We start from the raw sequence: 25,188 nt of genomic DNA on the forward strand, positions 1-25,188 counted from the left end.
GGTGGTCGTGGTGAGGGTTCGGTGACCCCTCACTAAGGGGGGGGTACTGTTGTGATTTTGCTTTTTGCTCCCTCTAGTGGTCATTAGTGATTTGACTCTGGAGCGTCTGTCTTTTCCTATATCCTCACCTGGGCCGTTAGTTCAGGGGCGTTGCTATATAAGCTCCCTGGACCTTCAGTTCAATGCCTGGCATCGTTGAAATCAGAGCTAATCTGTTGTGCTCTTGTCCTCTGATCCTGGTTCCTGTTTTTCAAGCTAAGTCTGCTTCTTTGCTTTTTGCTTTTGTTTTGTTTGGTATTTTTGTCCAGCTTGTTCCTATCTGTATCCTGACCTTTGCTGGAAGCTCTAGGGGGCTGGTGTTCTCCCCCCGGACCGTTAGACGGTTCGGGGGTTCTTGAATCTCCAGCGTGGATTTTTATAGGGTTTTTGTTGACCAGATAAGTTATCTTGCTATATTCTGCTATTAGTAAGCTGGCCTCTCTTTGCTGAACCTAGTTCATTTCTGTGTTTGTCATTTCCTCTTACCTCACCGTTATTATTTGTGGGGGGGCTTGTATCTTGCTTTGGGGTCCCTTTCTCTGGAGGCAAGAGAGGTCTTTGTTTTCTTCTCCTAGGGGTAGTTAGATTCTCCGGCTGGCGCGAGTCATCTAGCGATCACCGTAGGCATGATCCCCGGCTACTTCTAGTGTTGGCGTTAGGAGTAGCTATTTGGTCAACCCAGTTACCACAGCCCTATGAGCTGGATTTTTGTATCTTGCAGACTTACACGTTCCTCTGAGACCCTGTCCACTGGGGTCATAACAGTGGAGGCGTTCCAGGAGTTGAAGCGCCGGTTTACTTCGGCACCTGTTTTATGCCAGCCTGATGTCTCACTTCCCTTTCAGGTCGAGGTGGATGCTTCTGAGATTGGGGCAGGGGCCGTTTTGTCACAGAGAGGCCCTGGTTGCTCGGTAATGAGACCATGTGCTTTCTTCTCTAGGAAGTTTTCGCCTGCTGAGCGGAATTATGATGTGGGCAATCGGGAATTACTGGCCATGAAGTGGGCATTTGAGGAGTGGCGTCATTGGCTCGAGGGTGCTAAGCATCATGTGGTGGTCCTGACTGATCACAAAAATTTGATGTATCTCGAGTCTGCTAAACGCTTGAATCCTAGACAGGCCCGCTGGTCATTGTTTTTCTCCCGTTTTGACTTTGTGGTCTCGTATTTACCAGGTTCAAAGAATGTGAAAGCTGATGCTCTTTCAAGGAGCTTTGTGCCTGACTCTCCTGGAGTCACAGAACCTGTTGGTATTCTTAAAGAAGGAGTTATTTTGTCAGCCATTTCTCCTGATTTGCGACGTGTGTTGCAGAGATTTCAAGCTGGTAGACCTGACTCTTGTCCACCTGACAGACGGTTTGTTCCTGATAAGTGGACCAGCAGAGTCATTTCCGAGGTTCATTCCTCGGTGTTGCCAGGTCATCCGGGAATTTTTGGCACCAGAGATCTGGTGGCTAGGTCATTTTGGTGGCCTTCCTTGTCACGGGATGTACGGTCATTTGTGCAGTCCTGTGGGACTTGTGCTCAAGCTAAGCCTTGCTGTTCCCGTGCCAGCGGGTTGCTCTTGCCCTTGCCTGTCCCGAAGAGGCCTTGGACACATATTTCCATGGATTTCATTTCTGATCTCCCGGTGTCTCGGGGTATGTCTGTCATCTGGGTGGTATGTGATCGCTTTTCAAAAATGGTCCATTTGGTGCCTTTGCCTAAGCTGCCTTCCTCTTCCGATCTGGTTCCTGTGTTCCTTCAGAATGTGGTTCGTTTACACGGCATTCCTGAGAATATTGTGTCTGACAGAGGATCCCAGTTTGTTTCCAGGTTCTGGCGATCCTTTTGTGCTAGGATGGGCATTGATTTATCGTTCTCGTCTGCCTTTCATCCTCAGACTAATGGACAAACTGAGCGAACTAATCAGACTCTGGAAGCTTACTTGAGGTGTTTTGTTTCGGCAGATCAGGATGATTGGGTGACCTTCTTGCCGTTGGCTGAGTTTGCCCTAAATAATCGGGCTAGTTCCGCTACTTTGGTTTCGCCAATTTTCTGCAACTCTGGTTTCCATCCTCGTTTTTCCTCGGGACATGTGGAGCCTTCTGACTGTCCTGGGGTGGATTCTGTGGTGGATAGGTTGCAGCAGATCTGGAATCATGTGGTGGACAACTTAAAATTGTCACAGGAGAAGGCTCAGCGTTTTGCCAACCGCCGCCGCGGTGTGGGTCCCCGACTTCGTGTTGGGGATTTGGTGTGGCTGTCTTCTCGATTTGTTCCTATGAAGGTCTCCTCTCCTAAATTTAAGCCTCGCTTCATCGGTCCTTACAAGATATTGGAAATCCTTAATCCAGTGTCCTTTCGCTTGGATCTTCCGGTTTCGTTTGCCATTCACAACGTGTTCCATAGGTCTTTGTTACGACACTACGTTGTGCCTGTGGTTCCTTCTGCTGAGCCTACTGCTCCGGTGTTGGTTGAGGGCGAGTTGGAGTACGTGGTGGAGAAGATCTTGGATTCTCGTCTCTCCAGGCGGAGGCTTCAGTATTTGGTCAAGTGGAAGGGCTATGGTCAGGAGGATAATTCCTGGGTGGTTGCCTCTGATGTGCATGCGGCCGATTTAGTTCGTGCCTTTCACGCTGCTCATCCTGATCGCCCTGGTGGTCTTGGTGAGGGTTCGGTGACCCCTCTTTAAGGGGTGGGTACTGTTGTGAATTAGACTTTTTTGGCTCCCTCTAGTGGTTACTAGTGATATGTCTCTGGGATTTCCTTCCCTCTGTTTGCACCCAGCTGGGTCGTTACTTCAGGGGTGTTGCTATATAAACCTCCTGGAACCTTAGTCTAGTGCCTGGCATCGGTGTTATCAGACACATTCTGTTTGCTCCTGTTTCCTGGTCCTGGTTCGTGTTAAATTAAGCTAAGTCTTGCTTCTTTGTTTTTTGGGTTATTTGTTTGCTATCATTTTTGTCCAGCTTGTACTAAATGTGATTCCTGACCTTGCTGGAAGCTCTAGGGGGCTGGTGTTCTCCCCCCGGGCCGTTAGACGGTTCTGGGGTTCTTGAATTTCCAGTGTGGATATTTTTGATAGGATTTTTTGCTGACCATATAAGTTATCTTTCTATATTCTGCTATTAGCTAGTGGGCCTCTCTTTGCTAAATACCTAGCTCATTCTTATGTTTGTCTTTTCCTCTTACCTCACCGTTATTATTTGTGGGGGGCTTCTATCCAACTTTTTGGGGTATTTCCTCTGGAGGCAAGAAAGGTCTTTCTTTTCCCTTCTAGGGGTAGTTAGCTCTCCAGCTGGTGCGAGACGTCTAGGATCAACGTAGGAACGTTCCCCGGCTGCTGGTATTTGTGGTGCTAGGATTAGTTATATGGTCAGCCCAGTTACCACTGCCCTATGAGCTGGTTTTCTGTATTTACAGACTTAGCATTATTCCTGAGACCCTCTGCCATTGGGGTCATAACAGCTTTGATAGCAGCCTTCAGCTTGTCTGCATTGTTTGGTCTGGTGTCTCTCATCTTCCTCGTGACAATACTCCATAGATTCTCTATGGGGTTAAGGTCAGGCGAGTTTGCTACCAATCAAGCACAGTGATACTGTTGTTTTTACACAAGGTATTGGTATTTTTGGCAGTCTGAACAGGGGCAAAATTCTGCTGGAGATTGAAATTTCCATCTCCAAAAAGCTTGTTGGCAGAGGGAAGCATGAAGTGCTCTAAAATGTCCTGGTAGACGGCTACGCTGACTTTGGTCTTGATAAAACACACCAGCAGATGACATGGCTCCCCCAACCATCACTGATTGTGAAAGCTTCACACTAGACCTTGGAAATCATGGTCCCAGAGTCTGGAGTAAGGACATGTGCACACGTTCATGATTTTTCGCGTTTTTTTTCGCGTTTTTTCGCTATAAAAACGTGATAAAAACGCGAAAAAAACGCTTACATATGCCTCCTATTATTTACAGGGTATTCCGCATTTTTTGTGCAAATGTTGCGATTTTTTCCGCAAAAAAATCGCATCGTGGAAAAAAAAGCAACATGTTCATTAAAAATGTGGAATTGCGGTGATTCCGCACACCTAGGAGTCCATTGATCTGCTTACTTCCCGCACGGGTCTGTGCACACCATGCGGGAAGTAAGCAAATTATGTGCGGTTGGTACCCAGGGTGGAGGAGAGGAGACTCTCCTCCACGGACTGGGCACCATATAATTGGTCAAAAATAAAAGAATTAAAATAAAAAATAGCGATATACTCACCTTCGATGTCTTCCCGCCTCTCTGCTGCATGCTGCCGCTTCGGTTCCTATAGCTGCTGTGCGGTGAAGGACCTGCGGTGACGTCACTGTCTTGTGATTGGTCGCGTGACCGCTCATGTGAATCACGCGACCAATCACAAGCCGTGTCGTCATCACAGGCCCTGAACCACACCGGCATCTATAGGAAGTTAGGAACGGACGCCGCTGAGGAGATGTCTGGGTGAGTATAACCATTTTTTTTATTTTTTTTATTATTTTTAAACATTCTATCTTTTACTATAGATGCAGCATAAGCAGCATCTATAGTAACAAGTTGGTCACACTTGTCAAACACTATGTTTGACAAGTGTGACCAACCTGTCAGTCAGTTTTCCCAAGCGATGCTACAGATCGCTTGGAAAACTTTAGCATTCTGCAAGCTAACTACGCTTGCAGAATGCTAAAAAAAACGCGAAAAAATGGAAAAAAAACGCAAAAAAAAAAAATGTGGATTTCTTGCAGAAAATTTCCGATTTTCTTCAGGAAATTTCTGCAAGAAATCCGGACGTGTGCACATACCCTAAGAGTAGAGAGGCCACAATCCAAGCTGCTGGAGGTCTAGTGTGAAGTTTGCACAAATGTATCACGTGGGGAAATGCCATATGTGAACACCATATAGTATAATGGAATAAGGATAATCTTCATGAATGAGAGCCAATAAATGCGACAATCACCATTCATTAAAATAGTCCTTCATTCCATCGCGAGGGACATTCAGTAAGCGTGAGGTGCAGGGTGAAGGATGACGACCGTCTCGTGTTTTACCGACTTTTCTGCGGGTCCCGTTGTGCGATGACGTAAAGCTTCTTCCTTTCAGGGAAGTCCCAAGTAAAACGTCATTGAGGGGAAAACAATACAAACAGTGATAAAATCCACTTTATCTTATAAAAACACTGTCATATTGATCCTGTATTTTAGACCTTAAGGACCGGGCACATTTATTTTCATAATCCATCTGGCGTCTTTCTTCAGTAATAATGTATGGTATGAGTAGATAACTTTCTCAAGACCTGCAAAACGCAGAGCTCGTTGATCTGTGACAATCCTTCACATTTTATCAATTTAGGGGAACCTTATTCTGATGTGATTGAACGGTAAGGAATAACGAAACTCACAAATGGGGGTCTGATGGTTTTTCCAGGACAAAAATTTAAGACAAAGAAAAACCACTCAGGATGGATGGACAACAGACTCGGACTTTAGTTCCGCCGAGCATTTGATGAATCTGAGATTCGTGGAACTTTCCAACTCCACACCTCTAACCCTTTAGAAAACATATGAGGAGTAGGAAACAATATGGCAACCACATCAGGTAGTAAAACGCAAGCAGTTGTCCTGGAGGAAGTAACAGCGGATGCATTAGAGGGGAAAGAAGTAGTCAATTTGACAAATCATCCCGTCAATGAAGATTCAATATCATTATTAACAAAAGGACTCAGTTATGGTTTACCAGAACATTTTGACTTCACTGATTTAAAAATTAATGCATTTAAAGCCATAAGAAAGGACCTATGTAGAAAAGAGGGCACCACCCAATAATGGAAAAGGAGGGATCCCCTAAAACATGCTTGTAAATGACACGAGTAAGAAGCTAGAGGAAAGATGCATGCTGACAAATAGGGATCATCAATAAGAGTTAATTTTATTGAAAAGCAACACACAAGAAAAAGCAAACAGATTAAAAACAATTAAAAATCAAGAAATGGTTAAATGACAAGTCAAGGCCACAATATGGCAACGACTATCCTCCAAAGGTCCCTGATGGTGAACAATTAATGGCCCTCAATATAGTCAAAACCGAGTAATGTGTACACGTGACAAAGCCCAGACAATTGATGAAGTAATGCATTCGGTATACCAAACAGAAGGTAGATGAAAACAATGAAGGCAGGGTTTAATTTCCTGGCAACCTACCGCGGCATTGACAAATAGCACCATGCATGGAATGTGACACCTAACTGAAAAAAGGTGTAAAACCTGGTACAAAGAGTAACTGAAGCAAATATAATCAATGTGCTAGCAATAATAGGACACTCAGGTATAAAGTGCATGAGTGCATAAGGGTGGAATGAAAACACTATCGAACCAGGCCGCAACAAAATCAATAGTGATGCCCAACTGATAATACACAGATTGTGCATCTATGAGAAGTGATCGGGATCAAACCTGCGTGCATCAGAATAATAAGAATGCAAGAGGGGCCATGTTAACTAAAAAAGTCATGGAGGACAAACAAACCCCTCCAATGGCATATGTGGCTTCTTCAGGGGAGGTGTCTGCCTCTTGGTTGTTGCGGCGATATACATGTGTATGTAATCTAGGATTAAATTAATTAGATAATTAAATGAATATTTACAGACGTGGTAAAAATTGTTGGTACCCTTCGTTTAATGACAGAAAAACCCACAATGGTCACAGAAATAACACAATTCACAGTTCAGCAATGGTGTCCTCCTTGGTTGTCTCCCATGAAGTCCACTTTGGCTCAGACAATGACAGATGGTGCGATCTGACACTGATGTTCCTTGAGCTTGAAGTTCACCTTTATTCTGTTTAGACGTTTTTCTGGCTCTTTTGTTACTATTCGTATTATGCGTCTGTTTGATTTGTCATCAGTAGTGTTGAGCGATACCCTCCGATACTTGAAAGTATCGGTATCGGAAAGTATCGGCCGATACCGGCAAAGTATCGGATCTAATCCGATACCGATACCCGATACCAATACAAGTCAATGGGACACCAAGTATCGGACGGTATCCCTGATGGTTCCCAGGGTCTGAAGGAGAGGAAACTCTCCTTCAGGCCCTGGGAACCATATTAATGTGTAAAATAAAGAATTAAAATAAAAAATATTGATATACTCACCTCTCCGACGCAGCCTGGACTTTACCGCCGTAACCGGGAGTCTTCTTTGCTTAAAATGCGCGCGTTTAATGGTTTCCGTGACGTCACGGCTTCTGATTGGTCGCGTGCCGCCCATGTGACCGCGACGCGACCAATCACAACAAGCCGTGACGTAATTTTCAGGTCCTGAATGCCTAATTCTAGGCATTCAGGATTTGAAAATTACGTCATGGCTTGTGATTGGTTGCGTCGCGGTCACATGGGCGACGCGACCAATCACAAGCCGTGACGTCACGGGAGGCAGTAAACGCGCACATTTTAAAATTACGTCACGGCTTCTGATTGGTCGCGTGCCGCGACAGTACAGCCGTGACGTAATTTTCAAATCCTGAATGCCTAGAATTAGGCATCAGGACCTGAAATTGACGTCACGGAAACCATTAAACGCGCGCATTTTAAGCAAAGAAGGCTCCCGGTTACGGCGGTAAAGTCCAGGGGCCTCCGGACAGGTGAGTATATCCCTATTTTTAATTGTAATTCTTTATTTTACACATTTATATGGATCCCAGGGCCTGAAGGAGAGTTTCCTCTCCTTCCGACCCTGGGAACCATACACTGGAAACTTCCGATTCCGATTCCCGATACCACGAAAGTATCGGATCTCGGTATCGGAATTCCGATACAGCAAGTAACGGCCGATACCCGATACTTGCGGTATCGGAATGCTCAACACTAGTCATCAGTTTTCCTCCTGTGGCCACATCTAGGGAGGTTGGCTACAGTCCCATGGATCTTACATTTCTGAATAATATGTGCAACTGTAGTCACAGGAACATCAAGCTTCATGGAGTTGGTCTTATAATTTTAACCTTTAACATGTTTGTCTATAATTTTATTTCTAATCTCCTGAGATGACTCTTTCCTTCGCTTCCACTGGTCCATGCTGAGTGTGATACAGAACATGTCACCACAAGGCACAGTGATATCTGTAGCCCTATATACCGGCCACTCACTGATTCCAGGACTGTAGACACCTGTGATGTTGGTTAGTGGACACACCGCGATTTAACAGGTCCCTTTTGTCACATTATTTTCAGAGGTCCCATCATTTCTGTCCAGGCCGATTTAATAAGGTTTTACAATGTCTTTTTTAAAATGTAGTACCCAGATCTGTGTGGTACACAGTATTTAAGATGAGGCCTGACCAAGGAGGAGCAGAGGGGGATAATTACTTCACATGATCTATACTGTATGCTGCTCTTAATACATCCGAGAACTGTGTTTGACCTTTTTGCTGCTGCATCACACTGTTGACTCATGTGCCATCTGTGATCTATTAATGTAACCAAGTCCTGTTCATATGTGCTGCTGCTTAGTTCTATTCCTCCCACTCTGTAGATGGAATTTTCGGTTTTCTTACCCAGATGCATAATCTTGCATTTCTCCCTGTTAAATACCATTCTATTAGTCATTCTCAATAACACTGTGTTAGGACTGGAGGAACGCACCAAATAATATTTAGAGAGGATATGAGGTGCATTCGCTGTCCGGGGTCCATCGTGCAGAAAGGACACCTGCTGCTCGGTAATGGCAGACTAGATGGTGGTTTAATGTGAATACACACAAGGGTTAGCTTCACCCGGTATGAAGGAAGTGAACCCTGTTGCGTCACAGGGCCGCGATACCGCACAGAGAGTGCAAGTAAAAGGTCACAGAACTCTGTCCCAAAACACAGGGAAAGTTCCTCTAGACCTCTTACGCTTGACACCGTTACTGTGGTGACAGGGGTAGAACTGAACTAATAATAATAATTTATCGCACAAGAGTGCGCACAAAGCCGCCCTGGTGGACGCCACTAACCACCCTAACCAGGGTTCGGAAAGCGCACTAAGCGCACGGTGCTGCACTGGCGGTCGCTGCTGAGAGATGCTGAATTGTGTGCTGGATGTGCAGAGTAGCACTGTCTGGCACTAGGTAGCTTCCATCATTCGTGAGCAGGCAACAACACTAGGGATGGGAATGATTCGGAGCTTTCATCCATCAACAGGCATTCATCTACACACACAAGTAAAGTAAGGATTCCTGGCTCTGTTTGCTTTCCTTTTTTGAAGATAGGACATTTGCCCATCTCCAATCTTCTGAGACTTCTCCTGTTTCCCAAAATTTTTCAAAGATTATGGCTAGTGGTTCTGCAATTTCCTCTGCTAACTCTTTCATTTCCCTAGGATGTAATTAATCTGGACCAGAAGATTTAATTTAAATTAGATAAGTGTTCCCTCACCACCTCTCTATTTATGGATAGTGTGGATTATTTTATTCCTTCGATGGCCTTGTGAAGATTAGTTGATGTTACATTTGCATTCTTAGAAAACACAGGTGCAAAATAGGAATTTTAAAGTTCAGACTTCTCAACATCATTTTTGACCACTTCACCCTTTTCATCCTGTAAAAATCCTATAGCATCTTTGACTTTTCTTTTGCTTTTAATATACCTCCAAAAAAATTTGTTATGGCTTTTGGTCTCCCTTATAAGCCTTTCTTCATTACTGGCTTTAGCTCTTCTAACTCTTGCCCTACATGCCTTGCAGACAGCATTATATTCTTCTTTGGATATGCCTCCACTCATCCTGGTCTCTTTAAATTCTTCCAATTCTTCCATCTTTTCTGGATGGTTACCGATTGTGAAGTGATAATTTCATTTAGCAAAATCTTCCATGCTTTTTGGACATTTCTGTCCTTTAGAGCATCCGACCATTGGACCATTCCTATCCTCTTTCTGAGTCCATTAAAATCTGCCTTTGTGATGTCTAACTTTAAAGTCTGAGTCTTCACTGGTTGTCTTCCTCTTGTAATCCAAAATTCGAGGATATCACGATCGCTGCCTCCTAAATTCCCAGTCACCTTTACTTCCTCAAGCATTTCCTCACTATTGATAATAATTAGGTCCAAGTTTGCGGATCCTCTTGTTCTCTCTTCTACCTTTTGAAAGATAAAGTTGTCAGCAAGAGAAGATAAGAATTTTCGGGACCCATTATGTTTGCCTGAGAGAGATTCCCAACAAATATCTGGATAGTGTAAAGCTGTAGTAGCTTCGTACGCAGTGAAGAAGCAGTGACCCCCAAATTCAAACACAAAAGTCTCTTTCAATGTGTTTCTTCACAGCATTAAAGTCCAGTTCACATAAATGCATATAACTTCAGTGATCAGTTTACACCAGTTCAATGCAATACATTTCACATGGCTTTATATTTGCGGTCCCTAAACAGGCCAGACTTCCCTTGTCCAGTTTCCCTGGGCGACCGCATGCCATCTCAGTCTCTATACGTCTCCATACACACAGCCTCATATGTTGCAGACACTACTCATGCCAGCCCTCCTCTGACTAGTTCTCGTGGGTGTCCTGCATCGCTGTATTACAGTCTCTGTACTCACTCAGCGCACTGCACTCTTTATCCTCTGAAGTGCAGCCGGGTACAAATAAGACAGTCTCTGTACTCACTCTTTACTCACACAGTTGTACACAGTTCAGGATATCCTCTGGATAGCAGCCGGGCACCATATCCACCTGTTTGCAATCGTTGCACATGCTAGTCCTCTTTCGGGCACAGGACATCCACCTCCGGGCACAGAACATCCACCTCCAGGCACAGGACTGTCCACATCCGACTCCTACGGGCACAGGACATCCACCTCCGGGCACAGGACTGTCCACCTCCAAGACCAGTACCATGGACAACTTGCATCTCTGTACGCTGCGGGTGCCAGGCTATTCAGCTGCCCTGGGTGCTGGCTCTGCTGGCCTCCATGCACTCTGCAGATCAGCACACACCAGACTGACACTGACGTGCACCTCGCACACCTGGCCTCACCTGGCCAGACGCCTGACACGGCCTGCACGGCCTGACACGGCCTGCACTGCCTGACATGCCCATACCCCTTACTACAGGGCTTTTAAACACACACAAACCTGTGGCCTTCAGCCACCTGGAAAACCCGGACCGGAAATTTGTGACTCTCATGCACACCTATGGACTTCATCTGTCTGCATGCACATTCTGGGGAGAACAAACAGTGCCCCCTAGCTGTATCAGAGGCCACAGCCTCACAATAGTTAAAATTTCCCATTATCACTGTTGTACTTTTTTTGAGTACAGAAAAATTTGATGTAAAAGAGTTCATCCATATCTTCATGAAATCAGAATAAACCTTTCCCGTTTTAGGTAAATTACAGTAGGATTACCTTAATTATTAATATTTCTCAAATGTCAGAATAATGAGAGAAAGTTTTAAGGCATTTTTATTACTTACTGCTAAGTTAAAAGTTTCCATCCATTTTATTAGTATTTGGCACCACTGCCCTTACACTGAATGACTTGGGTTAGACGTTTGGGATCTCCTTCCACAAGCTTCTCACAATAGTTTGTCGGAATTTGGGCCCATTCCTCCTGACAAAACTGGTGTAACTGATCCAGGTTTGTAGGTTGCCTTGCCCGAACTGGCCATTTCAGCTTTGCCCATATATTTTCAGTAGTATTGAGATCAGGGCTTTTTGATGGCCTCTCCAAAACTTTGACTTTGTTATCCTTTAACCATTTTGTTACCATTTTGGCAGTATGCTTCGGGTCACTGTCCATTTGGAAGATCCATTCCACCCAAGCTTTAACTTCCTGGCTGATGTCTTCAGATTTTGCTTCAGTATTGCCACATAATCTTCTTTTCTCACGATGCCATCTATTTTGTGAAGTGCACCAGTCTCTCCTGCAGCAAACCAACCCTACAATATGATTCTGCCACCACCGTGTTTCACAGCGGGGATGGTGTTCGTAGGCTTCCAAGCTTCTCCCTTTTTGGTCCAAATGTAACGATGGTCATTGTGCCCAAAAAGTTCAATTTTAGTTTCATCAGACCACAGGACATGTCTCCAAACATTAAGGTCTTTGTTCCTGTGCGCATTTGCAAACATTCATGTGGCATTTTTATGTTTCTTTTGGAGTAATGGCTTCTTCCTGGCAGTGTGGCCTTTCAGCCCATGTTGATACAGTACTTGTTTTACTGTGGATATTGACACAATCTTACCAGCTTCCGCCATCAGCTTCACAAGATCTTTTGCTCTTGTCCTTGGGCCAATATGCACATGTCAGACCAAAACACGTTCATCTCTGGGACACAGAACCCGTCTTGAGACTTTCCCATGATGCTACAAAAAAGAAACCGTGTGTTTAAGATGTGAATTAAACTACATCCACAGGTGTGTCTCAAATTAATTCAGATGTTGCCAAAAAACCTTTCAAAAGTTTCCAAACACATGACATCATATGGGCAGTCCAGAATTGTTTAAAGGCATAGTAATCTTAGTGTATGCAAACTTGTGACTTTTCAGTAAGTAATAAAAATGCCATAAACCATTCTCTCTCATTATTATGACATTTGGCAAATATTAATAATTATGCTAATCGTAATTGACTTAAACCGGGAAAGGTTTATTCTGATTTTATGTCAGATATTCAGAAAAACCTGCAGATGTGTCTTTATATATATATAGTGAATGGAAACTTCTAGTTTCAACTGTATGTACAACCTATAAAACTATGCGGAGTCTGTAAGGAAATGGGAACAGGGCTAATGGGGAAAATGCCGAAATGCCGAGGTTAATATTTACTCATGTTTGTTGAATGAGAACAAACAATAAGGTTAGGTGTAACAGCTTAAATAAAGAGTGTGTGTATAAATATGCAATATAAACAATAATAGTGTTTAAGAGGATCAATGGCAGACCATTCAAAACGTGAAGAAACAAAGAAACCACCAGGCATGGACCTGAGAAGAATGGTAACGAAGTTGAGAATGGTAATGAAGTAAAACACATTTATTAAACAGCGGATGGCAAAAATTGGCACTGTGTGCAGCAGACAAACACAATAGTTAAATGAAAAACATTAAAACAAAATGTACACTGAAGCAAATCGATACAAGAAAGACGGGGATCAGAGGAAGGGTATGATGGTGGATAATTAAATTTAAGTGCATAATCAAAGTAATCCCCTCAGAATAGACCATAGGTATGTGAGTACAAATGACAACATTCATTTATGTAATAAGTAGTTAATGCAGCGTACCAACTCGCCCCAAATATATATAAGAATCATAAGAGCGGGATATAACCTGCACAGTGTAAAATAGGGAAAAGAAATGTAAATAGCAGCACGATATTACCTGGTGGTTGTCTGGTAGTGGTCCCCGGTTCAAGTGCGGCACACACCCCGACGCGCGTTTCGGAGCTAAGTCCTTTGTTAGGGGATGAAGCTCAAGTGAAACGAAGGGGTATATACCGTGGAAGGCCAATAGACAAAGACCGGGGGGTTGGTCGCTACATGCATGGCCAGGAGGAAACCGGAAGTCTACACCACCCACGTGGAGATCACAGCTAGCAGAGAAATGGTGACCGCACACTCAAGTGCAGGAGGGGAGACAGCGTACGGTCCGCATTACTCTACTAGCCGTGATCTCCACGCTTACGTAATACGCATTGCTCTAAACCTATATGGTGTTGGCTACCTCTGTATTATGTTGTACTATGTAAGCAATTTTTTATGCACAAGTCTGTACTATGGCGGAATCTAGTTAGGAACGGAATGTGTGGGAATATGAATCCTTTCCATCAACAATTTGTTATTGATACAGATATGTATATTTAGTAGATCTCTATTTTGAGCAAATATCTGTATTCAACAAACAGGAGGAAATATTAACCTCTATTTCCACTTCCTTACAGTCTCCGCATAGTTTTATAGGTTGTATATATACTTTGCTAGTTTGGTTTGAGGCCCCTTTTAATATTTTTATGTTTTTATATCTCTATAATAAAGAATTGAATTTAAATTTTTTGGTTTGTGTTTAAACACTTCTTGATTGTCACATGACCATGAGCTTGTGAGATCAGTATGGTTTACTATCTGCTACATGATGCCCATATTCTTAAGGTTAGAAATAATGCTGACTATTGGGTTGCCCATCTTTTAGATCTACGGTATAAGAGTAAATTTTGCCAGATGCTTCTGGAGCGGCCCCCAAATGCAGGGCAGCGGGGTACTCGGTACCGGGTCCCTCTGTCTCGGTTCTGGGGGTGTTACGGTGGCCCGACCCGATCCGTGGCCCTGCTAAGGGGTGCCCAATTAAAGGTGTAGGTGAGAGTTTGTCAAGTGTTCGTGACGCCACCTGTGGTATTCGGTCAGGGTGACCGACACTGCTAGGGGTCCACTGGGGTGATGGAATGGCAGCTAGATGGTGTAACTTCCCACAGGTGAAGTATGTCCCCAGGGCTTCCCTTGATGAGTAGATGGTGATGGTGTAGGTCACAGTAAATGACGAGGACACAGGGTTGCAGTCTCTTTACCTTTTTACTGAAGGCTTCGGCATCCACAATCCAGAGCACTGCAAACAGGGCTGGCTGAGACCGGCTGGTCCGATGGCACATCCAGAGTTCCCTTTGCAGGTGGAAATCAGTAGCCTTCTTTCTAGCGCCTGTGTGTTGTAGTACCTCCCTGCTGAGCACCACGGGATAGTCCTCACAACTGTCGTGTATGTTTCTGTTCTTTCTCTCCGTTCCCCAGATGATATGGATAGGATGCACCCGTATGAAGGGGTAGGCCTGGAGTTATTTTATAGGTACCTTAGAGACGCCCCTCTCCCACAATTGCCTCCATTGTCTTCATTAGGTGTAAAGGTGAGACAGCCAACCTAGAGTTAACTGCCCTGCCGTAGTTCAAAGTAATGTGTAGAGCCTATTACTTCCTGGGCGTTCCAGGCCGCCGGCTACGCACCTCAGAAGGATGTTGCCGATCTCGGGGCACGACGACTCCTGGTTCTATCTCCTTTGTGCTGTGATCTCGTTTCTCACTTCTCAACAATATACTTCGCTTCGTGTCCTTTCTTGGGATGCCGCTGCAATGAGGTTCAGGCATGGCTCCGTAACGATCTTTCCTGTGCTAGGCCGCTCTCAGGATCCCACCCCTGACAGGGACCTCCCTTAGTCTTCCCAGGCAACGCTCTCTCACTAGATGTTACCTGGGCAAAACCGAGTCAGCTTCTCTCTAACTTCCTATCCAACCCCCAGTTTTACCAGAGCGTGAGGAGTGGCCTAATACATAGAACCTTTTGCTCTCCCCTGGTGGCCGGAGTGTGAAGTGTAATGTGTGACTGTGATACCTGGTCAGGTGAACTCCTTTTGTGCCATCAGACGTACCATCACTCCCCCTTGTGGCAGAGCGACAATACTGCAACGACCAGGACTCTGGGGCGCTGCACTTCTCCCTCCTGTAAAGGGACGCACGCATGCTGGAGTATTGAAACACACTTGTAGACAATTTTAAGAGTGGTTTTCCCCAAGACAGCAGTGAGGCACACAGTATGCATTGCAGTTATTGAAGTCCAACCCCGTGAACGTTGAGGCGTCAACGCAAAAACATTAGCAGCAGCAGCGTAAGTGGCAGAAGCAATTTCAAGAGTCGTTTCACACATTTTTAGACCAACCCATGCACCAGCACAACAGAGTACAAGTCTGACATGTTGTGAAAGAATGGAGGGGATGGTGCTTGCCTATCACACCTTGGAGGTTTTATCCTGCATGGCAGGCAGCGTTCCCTCAGAAAGTGTCTTCAGCACTGCTGGTGGTGTCCTGACAGATAAATGCATTCGGCTGTCTCTTGAAAGTATAGACCCCTAACTTTCATAAGTAGTGTTGAGCGACTTTTATTTTTATAGGATCGGGTCGGGTTTCACGAAACCCGACTTTCTCAAAAGTCGGGTCGAGTGAAATCGGCTGATCCTATAAAAAAGTCGGGGTCGGGGTCGGCCGAAACGCGAAACCCAATGCAGTGCAATGGGATACTATGGTTCCCAGGGTCGGAAGGAGAGGAAACTCTCCTTCAGGCCCTGGGATCCATATTTAAGTGTAAAATAAAGAATTAAAATAAAAAATATTGATATACTCACCCTCTGATGCGCCCTGGTAGTAACCGGCATCTTCCGGTCCTAAGAATGGTGCTTGAAAGACCTTTCGAATGCTTCCCGGCTTGTGATTGGTTGCGGCGGCCCACGTGACCGCTGAGCGACCAAACACAACAAGCCGTGACGTAATTCTCGGGTCCTAAATTCCTCATTCTAGTTGTTGTGATTGTTCGCTCAGCGGTCACGTGGGCCACCGCGACCAATCACAAGCCGGGAAGCATTCAAAAGGTCTTTCAAGCGCCATTCTTAGGACCGGAAGATGCCGGTTACTACCAGGCTGCGTCGGAGAGGTGAGTATATCAATATTTTTTATTTTAATTCTTTATTTTACACTTAAATGTGGATTCCGATACCGAGTTCCGATATCGCAAACATATCGGAACTCGGTATTGGAATTCCGATACCAGATTCAGAAGATCGCCGACCTCATGGCCGACCCCACACAGGGGTCGGGTCGGGTTTCATGAAACCCGACTTTGCCAAAAGTCGGCGACTTCTGAAAATGGTCGACCTGTTTTGCTCAACCCTATTCATAAGAATGACCAAATCATGGATCTTCAATGACTTTTGCACCCCAGTCGCAGACTGGACAGACTAGGCGAAGGTGTAGTTTTTAGTGTCATGCATTGATCCCGCGTTATTGCAGTCTGACACCCTTGTCGTGGTTTCTGTGCCTGCTGTTGCTACTGCTGCTGAAGTTTCAATTTTTTGAAATGTGGAAACCCCAAATTGGGTGTACATCTGGTGAGTTGCCTCTAGTGGAAGGTGTTTCAGAGTCCTATTATACTATTGCTACTCTGGGGAAATTGATGACAATTTAGTGTCGCGTGGAAATTTTTGGACTTCAAGTTGGGTTTCCTTCATGTGTGTTGCCTGTAGCAGTAGGGTTCCCAGACCAGCAGGCCAGCACTTACTTTCAGTCAACAGGCTGTCTTACTATCTTTAAATGTTTCTTCCAGTAGTAGTCTATGAAACTGATACTTGTGGCACCTGAGTGTGTCTGGGCAAATAATCCAGTTTGAGCTGTTACGTGAGGTATCAGTGCTCCCAGCACAGCAAGCTTAAACCGATCCCTGACCCACCTCATCTTTATTGAAACTTCAATTCCAAGCAGTAAATTCTGGCTCAGACCCTGATACCTCATACCTGGCCCATGGCTGACTGCTGCTGTGTCATTATAACATTTCTACCGTGGGTCAGTTGATGCCACTTTTCCTGGTGTCTGCCCCTAATTTTTGAAAATGTTTGGACTCCAAGTTGGGTCTCATTCATGTGTGTTGCCTGAATGTGGCAGACCTCTCAGCAGAGAACCAAGCCTATAGTTTTACTGATCAATGTTTCAGCTACGAATGCTGCTCCAAGCCCTGTCCCAGGCATCCATGCTGCGCAATTATACTATTTATACTCTAGGTCAATCGATGCCACTTTTTTTGGTGTCTGCCCCTAATTTTAGATATATGGCAGCTTCTTGTCCCCATGTAAGGTGTTCTGTATAAGTTTGATATGGTCCCCAATTGAATGCAATGGGGTTTGGGTATGTGTGATGAATTGTTCTTCGAACATCAGGATTTTCACAGAAACAGAACCTTGAAATATTCGGTCACCTCTACTAATGACCAGTTTATATCAGTGGATCCGATGCATCCATAGGACATCTGTCTTATATTATATTAATTTATAGTAAAGTTTAAGGGAGTTTCCTGCTCCTCTCAGTAGGATGGTTCACACTACCGATTATTGTGAACCCTATTAAGGTACCTTCACATTAAGCGACGCTGCAGCGATAGCGACAACGATGCCGATCGCTGCAGCGTTGCTGTTTGGTCGCTGGAGAGCTGTCACACAGACCGCTCTCCAGCGACCAACGATGCCGAAGTCCCCGGGTAACCAGGGTAAACATCGGGTTGCTAAGCGCAGGGCCGCGCTTAGTAACCCGATGTTTACCCTGGTTACCAGCGTAATAGTAAAAAAAAAACAGTACATACTCACCTTCGCATCCCCCGGCGTCCGCTTCCTGCACTGACTGTGAGTGCCGGCCCTAACAGCACAGCGGTGACGTCACCGCTGTGCTGTGCTTTCACTTTACGGCCGGCGCTCAGTCAGTGTGGGAAGCGGACGCCGGGGGATGCGAAGGTGAGTATGTACTGTTTGCTTTTTTTACATTTTACACTGGTAACCAGGGTAAACATCGGGTTACTAAGTGCGGCCCTGCGCTTAGCAACCCGATGTTTACCCTGGTTACCAGTGTAAAACATCGCTGACATCGTTGCTTTTGGTGTCAAACACAACGATACACGGCGATCGGACGACCAAATAAAGTTCTGAACTTTCTTCAATGACCAGCGATATCACAGCAGGATCCTGATCGCTGCTGCCTGTCACACTCAACGATATCGCTAGCCAGGACGCTGCAACGTCACGGATCGCTAGCGATATCGTTTAGTGTGAAGGTACCTTTAGTGACCCCACAACTTAGCTAGAGCTTATGGAATAACTGTGCCTCTGTTTCTGATTTGCCAGATATGCGATATTTGTATATAATTTGCAAGATTAGTTTAAGGTCCTAGATGTAATGACACACGGTGTGATCACCTGAGGAGTCTAGGGGGCGCTTGCAGGGAGCCCGGAAGGGTATTTCTAATGTGTATCTAATAAATATGGATAAGTCTGGCTTATAAGGACGCTTTATTCCCCAGCCCTGTAATACCATGACTGGCCGCACCACATACACTGACTCTTACACAATTGTAACCAAATACATCCTGTAATTAAAGGCTGGATATAGTAGACATACAGATGAGCAGAGTTATTGTCTATGTATAGAGATATTGAGGTCTAAGCAACCTGCAAAAGCTAGCGACAACCCAATGGGTCTGAGACGTGATACTCATCATACATAGAGGCCATTACAGCATTTGCACAAAACCTACCAGTGTGACCACATACGATGACTATTATTACATCCATGCATAAAATGTACAAATAATAAAAAGCAGGTGATAACAGGTAATGGCCATATTATTGTAACGCAACGTGTAGGAAAGGCTAAGTGCAATACGAAGGGATAAGGGAGAGGGGACCAAACGCTAGGGAAGGGAGGAGAGGAGACCCTAGGCAGAATGTCAGAACAGGCGATGTGGAGGGAAAACGCTATCCCATGATGCTTGGGGATGGTCATCTATCTAAAATTATGGCCGTGCAGGTAGTGCATGACAGAGCAGGAAATATGCGAGCCACCGCAAAATGTACATTTTTAAAGCCATAAGAAAACTGTCTCACTAGTGCCACCTTGGAGGTGGTAACACTACAGACTATTATGATCCCCCAAGACACCTTCTTACCACCTCAAACTCCTGTCTCCAGATTTCTTTGTTCCCTCTCCAAACTTGTATATCCCCTCCAGACCACTCTATGCCCTTCTGGCTCCTCTTCTCCCTCTACAGGCTCATCACCTCTCTTCATCACCTTTATCTCCCTGTCAGACACCTTTGTATTTCCCTTCAGACTCCTCTGTCTCTGCTGAAGACAAAGCTGTCTCCTCCAGACTCCTCAGGATGCCTCTATCTTGGTACAAACTTTTCTTATCACTCGAGAGCCCTCTGTTTCCTCCAATCTTCTCTATTCCCTCTAATCTCCTCTGTCCTCCCTCCAGACTTTATTGTCTTTACTCTCTTTTCCAGACTCTGTATGTCCTTTCACAGAATTTAGTATCACTCTTTTTCCCCTTCTTTTCTATTTCCTCACTATCAGATCCAGACCTCTCTGTCCTCCTACTTCTCACACTAGTGTTCAAGGTCACGAGGGCTCAGTTTAAGTCAAATAATTCTAGCCAAAGAACGTAGTTGCAGGATGAAAACATTAGTTTGTAAATCTCCTATGACTTAGATAGCTTCTCAGTAGTATTGGTAATAGCGTTTTTTTCACAGCCCTCAAAATCACAACCTTTTTTAGAAAGAACTTTCACAATCTTGAGCGAATGTGTTCAAAATGGAGGGCTAGGAAGAGATCTGGTGCTTAGTTTGAGACATTTGATCCCTGAAAAGCTAAGTAGTCTTGTTATTTCATATGATCATAGATACCAAAAATATCTTTTGACTGACTCACAAGGACAATTTCTGGCAATTGGAGGAATTGATTTTGCCTACATATATTTTGTGTGTTAACGTTGGTTGTCTCAATCTTTATAGACCAGATCAGTTAGATTATGTTACATGCTGTTTCGATGAAAATTCACAAAACAAATCTCATGGTAATATTTTTTTCCTCTAGATTGGACACATCTAGGTTTTATAAATTGATTAACGCTCTACAAGGATGTTCATGGATAGCGAACCAGACAGCGCGTGACCTGAGACGGTAAGCACAGAAAGTACAAATGTATAAAGTATGAAATAACTGATCGTGGGATGTACAGAAGCTACCACAACGCTGGTCCACCTTGCTTCTTTGGTAGCCATGTCCCTCCTGAAGACAAGTGATTGGAGTTTGAATTTTTCAGTTCTTTGACCTGTAACACATCCTAAGCCAGCTTAGTACTTAGTATTCAGGTTAGCCTTTTCAGGACTGTTTGGGGTCTTCTGGACAAAAGATCAGTTTTGTATGTTTATTCATTGTCAGATTAAAATTCATAACATTTTTAATTTTATTTAGACAAAACTGCACTGGGGACTTTTTTTGGGGGATGAGATCTGATTTTCTGCTGTACATACAGTACCAGACACCAAGGCCATTGTTAGGTCTACAGATACTGTGGCTGACAGAGAGACATTTCCTCTGAAGCTTTTAATTTCTACATGATGGTCATTAGATAAATGGCCATTGTTCATACAATGAATGGAAGGCTCAAGTGGAGAGTACCAGAATGGGAAATAGTGGAGGGGTATTACACCAAAAGCACTCTCTTTCACATCCATGTATAAAATTAGAACAAATGTACAGGGGTTACGTTGTGAGACCAGCTCTTCTGAGACATCAGAGATTACTAGAGCAAGGAAACAATGAAACTGTTGCACCTGAAATTGGTAAGAATCACTCCTGAAGGTTCTCATCATGGACATGGGCTCTCAAGTTCGGCCAAATTCATATGAGTATATTTCATAGTTGGTATACTTGCTACAATGCCCAATCTTGTGGCGAGTGTCCCATCCAAAACTTACAGCCTCATATTTGTCGATTAAGCTGTAAGGTCTTTTCAAGAGCCCTGTGGTCAGTCCAACCATTGTGGATTGCATGAAATCCTTATCTAAATAATATATGATTTATTGTAATCCACACATAGCAAAGATTAAACAATAAAGCAGAAGATTGTGTAGGCACAAGTGAAAGCTTTGACTTCTGTCACTACCTGGACCATCCCAGTCATTACACTAATATAATGATAGACGTTGACTTGGCTTACCCTGAAATGGCATAAGTAAGACACTACCTGGTCTTCATTATAGCCTCTGATGATGAGGATAGGCTTAGGCCATTAGAGAAGTCACCAGATGCCACTCCAGGGCAGTCCCCGGACCTGCAGCAGCGGGCTGTCGCGATCCATTTTTGGATTTGTGGCAGCTCTAGTTCCACTCACATTAAAACTTTTTTCCTTTCAGGCCAGTGGGGGTTAAATACAGCAGTGCTGCTAGGTCATCTGATGTTGCTGGTGACCACTCCCACATCCTTTAATAGGTCACCTGATGCATCAGCTCACTGTTGGTGATACAGGTCTTTTTTGAAGACTAACCCAGCAGGAGCAGCTGCCTGGTGTCAGCCATGTCTGGTGTTTGGAGTCCTGTTGCAGTGCTATCTGTGGTGTGGAGTTAAGTAGCGGTGTGCACAAGCTAAGTGCTGAGTGTTTGTTACCTTGTCTCTTTGTTGTTTGTGCATTCCCTTTTGGTATTGTGTTCCCCTCACTCTCATATTGTGCCTTCCTGTTTATTTGCTTTGTGGTGCAGTTTACATTGTTCACCTCCTGGGGTGGGGGTTGGGGTTTATCTCAGGGCTTAACAGGAGATAGGGACAAGTTGGAGACTTGAGCCTCCCTACCTTCAAGGGTACCCCCAAGATAAGGAAAGACAGGATTCCCCATAGCCTAAAGGTACCGTCACATTAAGCGACGCTGCAGCGATAGCGACAACGATGCCGATCGCTGCAGCGTCGCTGTTTGATCGCTGGAGAGCTGTCATACAGACCGCTCTCCAGCGACCAACGATGCCGAGGTCCCCGGGTAACCAGGGTAAACATCTGGTTGCTAAGCGCAGGGCCGCGCTTAGTAACCCGATGTTTACCCTGGTTACCAGCGTAAAAGTAAAAAAAACAAACAGTACATACTCACCCAGCGTCCCCCAGCTTCTGCTTCCTGACACTGACTGAGCTCCGGCCCTAACAGCACAGCGGCTTTCACTTTCACTTTAGGGCCGGCGCTCAGTCAGTGTCAGGAAGCAGACGCTGGGGGAGGTATGACGCTGGGTGAGTATGTACTGTTTGTTTTTTTTACTTTTACGCTGGTAACCAGGGTAAACATCGGGTTACTAAGCGCGGCCCTGCGCTTGGTAACCCGATGTTTACCCTGGTTACCAGTGTAAAACATCGCTGGTATCGTTGCTTTTGGTGTCAAACACAACGATACACGGCGATCGGACGACCAAATAAAGTTCTGGACTTTATTCAGCGACCAGCGACATCACAGCAGGATCCTGATCGCTGCTGCGTGTCAAACTAAACGATATCGCTAGCCAGGACGCTGCAACGTCACGGATCGCTAGCGATATCGTTTAGTGTGACGGTACCTTAAGGAGCAGTTCAGGGGCCCAGGTTCCTCATCTCCTGTTTTCCCATTACTGACCTGTGACACTGGCCAGGCAAAAAAACAAGGCACAGAAGGTGAAGACATAGACATAGTCAGATTGTCCGAGGACAGGGCAGGCAGCACAGGTATTCAAAATACGAAGCCAGGGTCAGGAGCGGAGAGATGAGTCTAAAGAATTAAGCAAGGTGGGTTAGTAACAGGACATTCAAAACAGAAATGCAAATAGACAGGGAACTCGTGACAAACTGCAGGTAGGACCTTAGCTCAGACAAGGTGTGGAGGGAGTAGCTTACTAATATATCCACTGCTGGCAAGGGAAAGGCCAGGGAAGCAAAACTCTGCAAGTCACAGTGGTTTTAAATTTCCGCAGAGTCTGACCGTGTCAACTTAGTCTACGTTCACATTTGCGGTCATCGCCGCAGCGTCGGGCGCCGCAGCGTCGGGTGCCGCAGCGTCGCCGCATGCATCATGCGCCCCTATATTTAACATGGGGGCGCATGGACATGCGTCGCACTTGCGTTTTGTGCCGCATGCGTCACTGCGGCGCCCGCGTCCGGGCGCAGAGGATGCAGCAAGTTGCATTTTTGCTGCGTCCAAAATCAATGAAAAAAAGGACGCATGCGGCGCAAAACGTAGCGTTGTGCATGCGTTCACATTTGCGTTGTGCGTTGCGTCGCCGACGCTGCGGCGCACAAAGCAAATGTGAACGTAGCCTTATATGCACGTGGAAACTCTCCAATAACGGGAAGATGCAGCAGTGCTTGAAATGCTGCAAAAGGCATCTCAGCGAGATGGTCTGACACTGAGAGGAGCAGAGCGGTGCACGCAGTGAGGAGGAGGGCACTTACAAACCGTGAATGAAAGTCACCAGCATGATAGATACAAATATTCATTCAAAAACTTGCCCCCAAAAATGTTACATCTTTTAGGGTCTGCCTGACACCACAGTCTCAAAAGGCTGCCTCGGACAGGGTTGACACAAGCCACTCCGTCTCCTAGACTCCAGAGACTATTTTGCTTTATTTCAAAGCCCTAATAGCTAGTCAATCAGATCTTGTTTTCGGCGTAGTTAAAACATTGGACTGACCATTTCTTCCAATGCGCTAGCTACATCAAAAACTAAATCTGATTGGCGAGCAATTGCGTTTTTCTTCAAATGCGGCCCTCGTTCCAGTAACAGTGGCTCTTTTGTGAAAAAAAAAAGAATTCTCGGATGCAACTAACAGTGACTATTTTGAAATCAAATCATTTTTAAATTGCTCCTCTACATTTGTCATTTACGTCAAAGTGCGCACAAAGTGTAATCTGAAATATGTTGGGTGCACCACTCGGAAGTACATTCTCAAGCATCTAACGTACACTTTATTAATAATCACAACTGTAACACGTCCAGTCTCACAATGCGTGCTATGGAACAGGGTCAAATGTCTGGCAGGGGAGGGAATAAAGGGTCCATACTAAAAAGTCACAAAGCCTGCTGGATTTTCAAGCTAAATACCCAAGTTCCTTCTGGCTGGATTCTCCGCAAAGACATCAAGTTGTACTATTAACCCTTTGATGTTTTTTCACTGTATCCAAAACAATAGCAATCTTTGGAATATTTGCTCTTTCTTCTTTTTTTGTGTAATTTCCTATAAAGCCGTTTCATGCACTGTATTTATTGATTCATTAGGTGTTACTGGAGAGCGCTTTTCCTAACTGACACGTGCTTTTTATTATACGACTTCTACGTAATAAGATTTATATTCTACAAGATCATGGAGTCAGTAAATCCCAATAAAAATGAGTCATAAAAAGATATGAATGACATTCCAAGTTAATTTTATACCAAAAGATAATAAAATGTTAACAAGAACAATCAAAAAACAACAGTTACCGCCAGATAAAGAGATGTTAGTGCATAATAGATGGGTAGAGAATCCAATTAGCAAATGCTTCCATTAAATTGAGCTTGCCCTCGGCAAAGTTCAAGCATGATGTATAATAATGTCATTATTAGTGATGGGGAAGCACTAAAATGCTCGGGTGCTCGTTGCTCGGGTCGAGCAGATTGGAATACTCGGGTACTCGGCCAGAACAACAAGCCTAATGTAAGTCTATGGGAGACCCGAGTATTTTTACCGCGATCCCCCGGGGTCATTTTAAGGTCTAAAAACATCTGAAAATGATAGAAACACTGCTCAAATGACACAGGGACCTCATGGGGATCGCCCCTGGAAGCATTACTGACTC

The 25,188-nt window shown here is 44.7% G+C and overlaps 1 protein-coding gene across 1 annotated transcript in view; it reads left to right on the forward strand.

Moving 5' to 3' along the window:
- LOC143774201 (alpha-N-acetylneuraminide alpha-2,8-sialyltransferase-like) overlaps window positions 1-25,188 on the forward strand; it is a 132,520-nt gene that overhangs the window by 39,269 nt on the left and 68,063 nt on the right. Inside the window, exon 3 of the mRNA XM_077261575.1 lies at window positions 20,436-20,522. Coding sequence (XP_077117690.1) covers window positions 20,436-20,522 — 87 coding nt within the window. The remainder of the gene's footprint in view (window positions 1-20,435; window positions 20,523-25,188) is intronic.

The sequence above is a fragment of the Ranitomeya variabilis genome, chromosome 5 (genome assembly GCF_051348905.1).
Source record: "Ranitomeya variabilis isolate aRanVar5 chromosome 5, aRanVar5.hap1, whole genome shotgun sequence".
In the NCBI taxonomy this organism is placed as follows: domain Eukaryota; kingdom Metazoa; phylum Chordata; class Amphibia; order Anura; family Dendrobatidae; genus Ranitomeya; species Ranitomeya variabilis.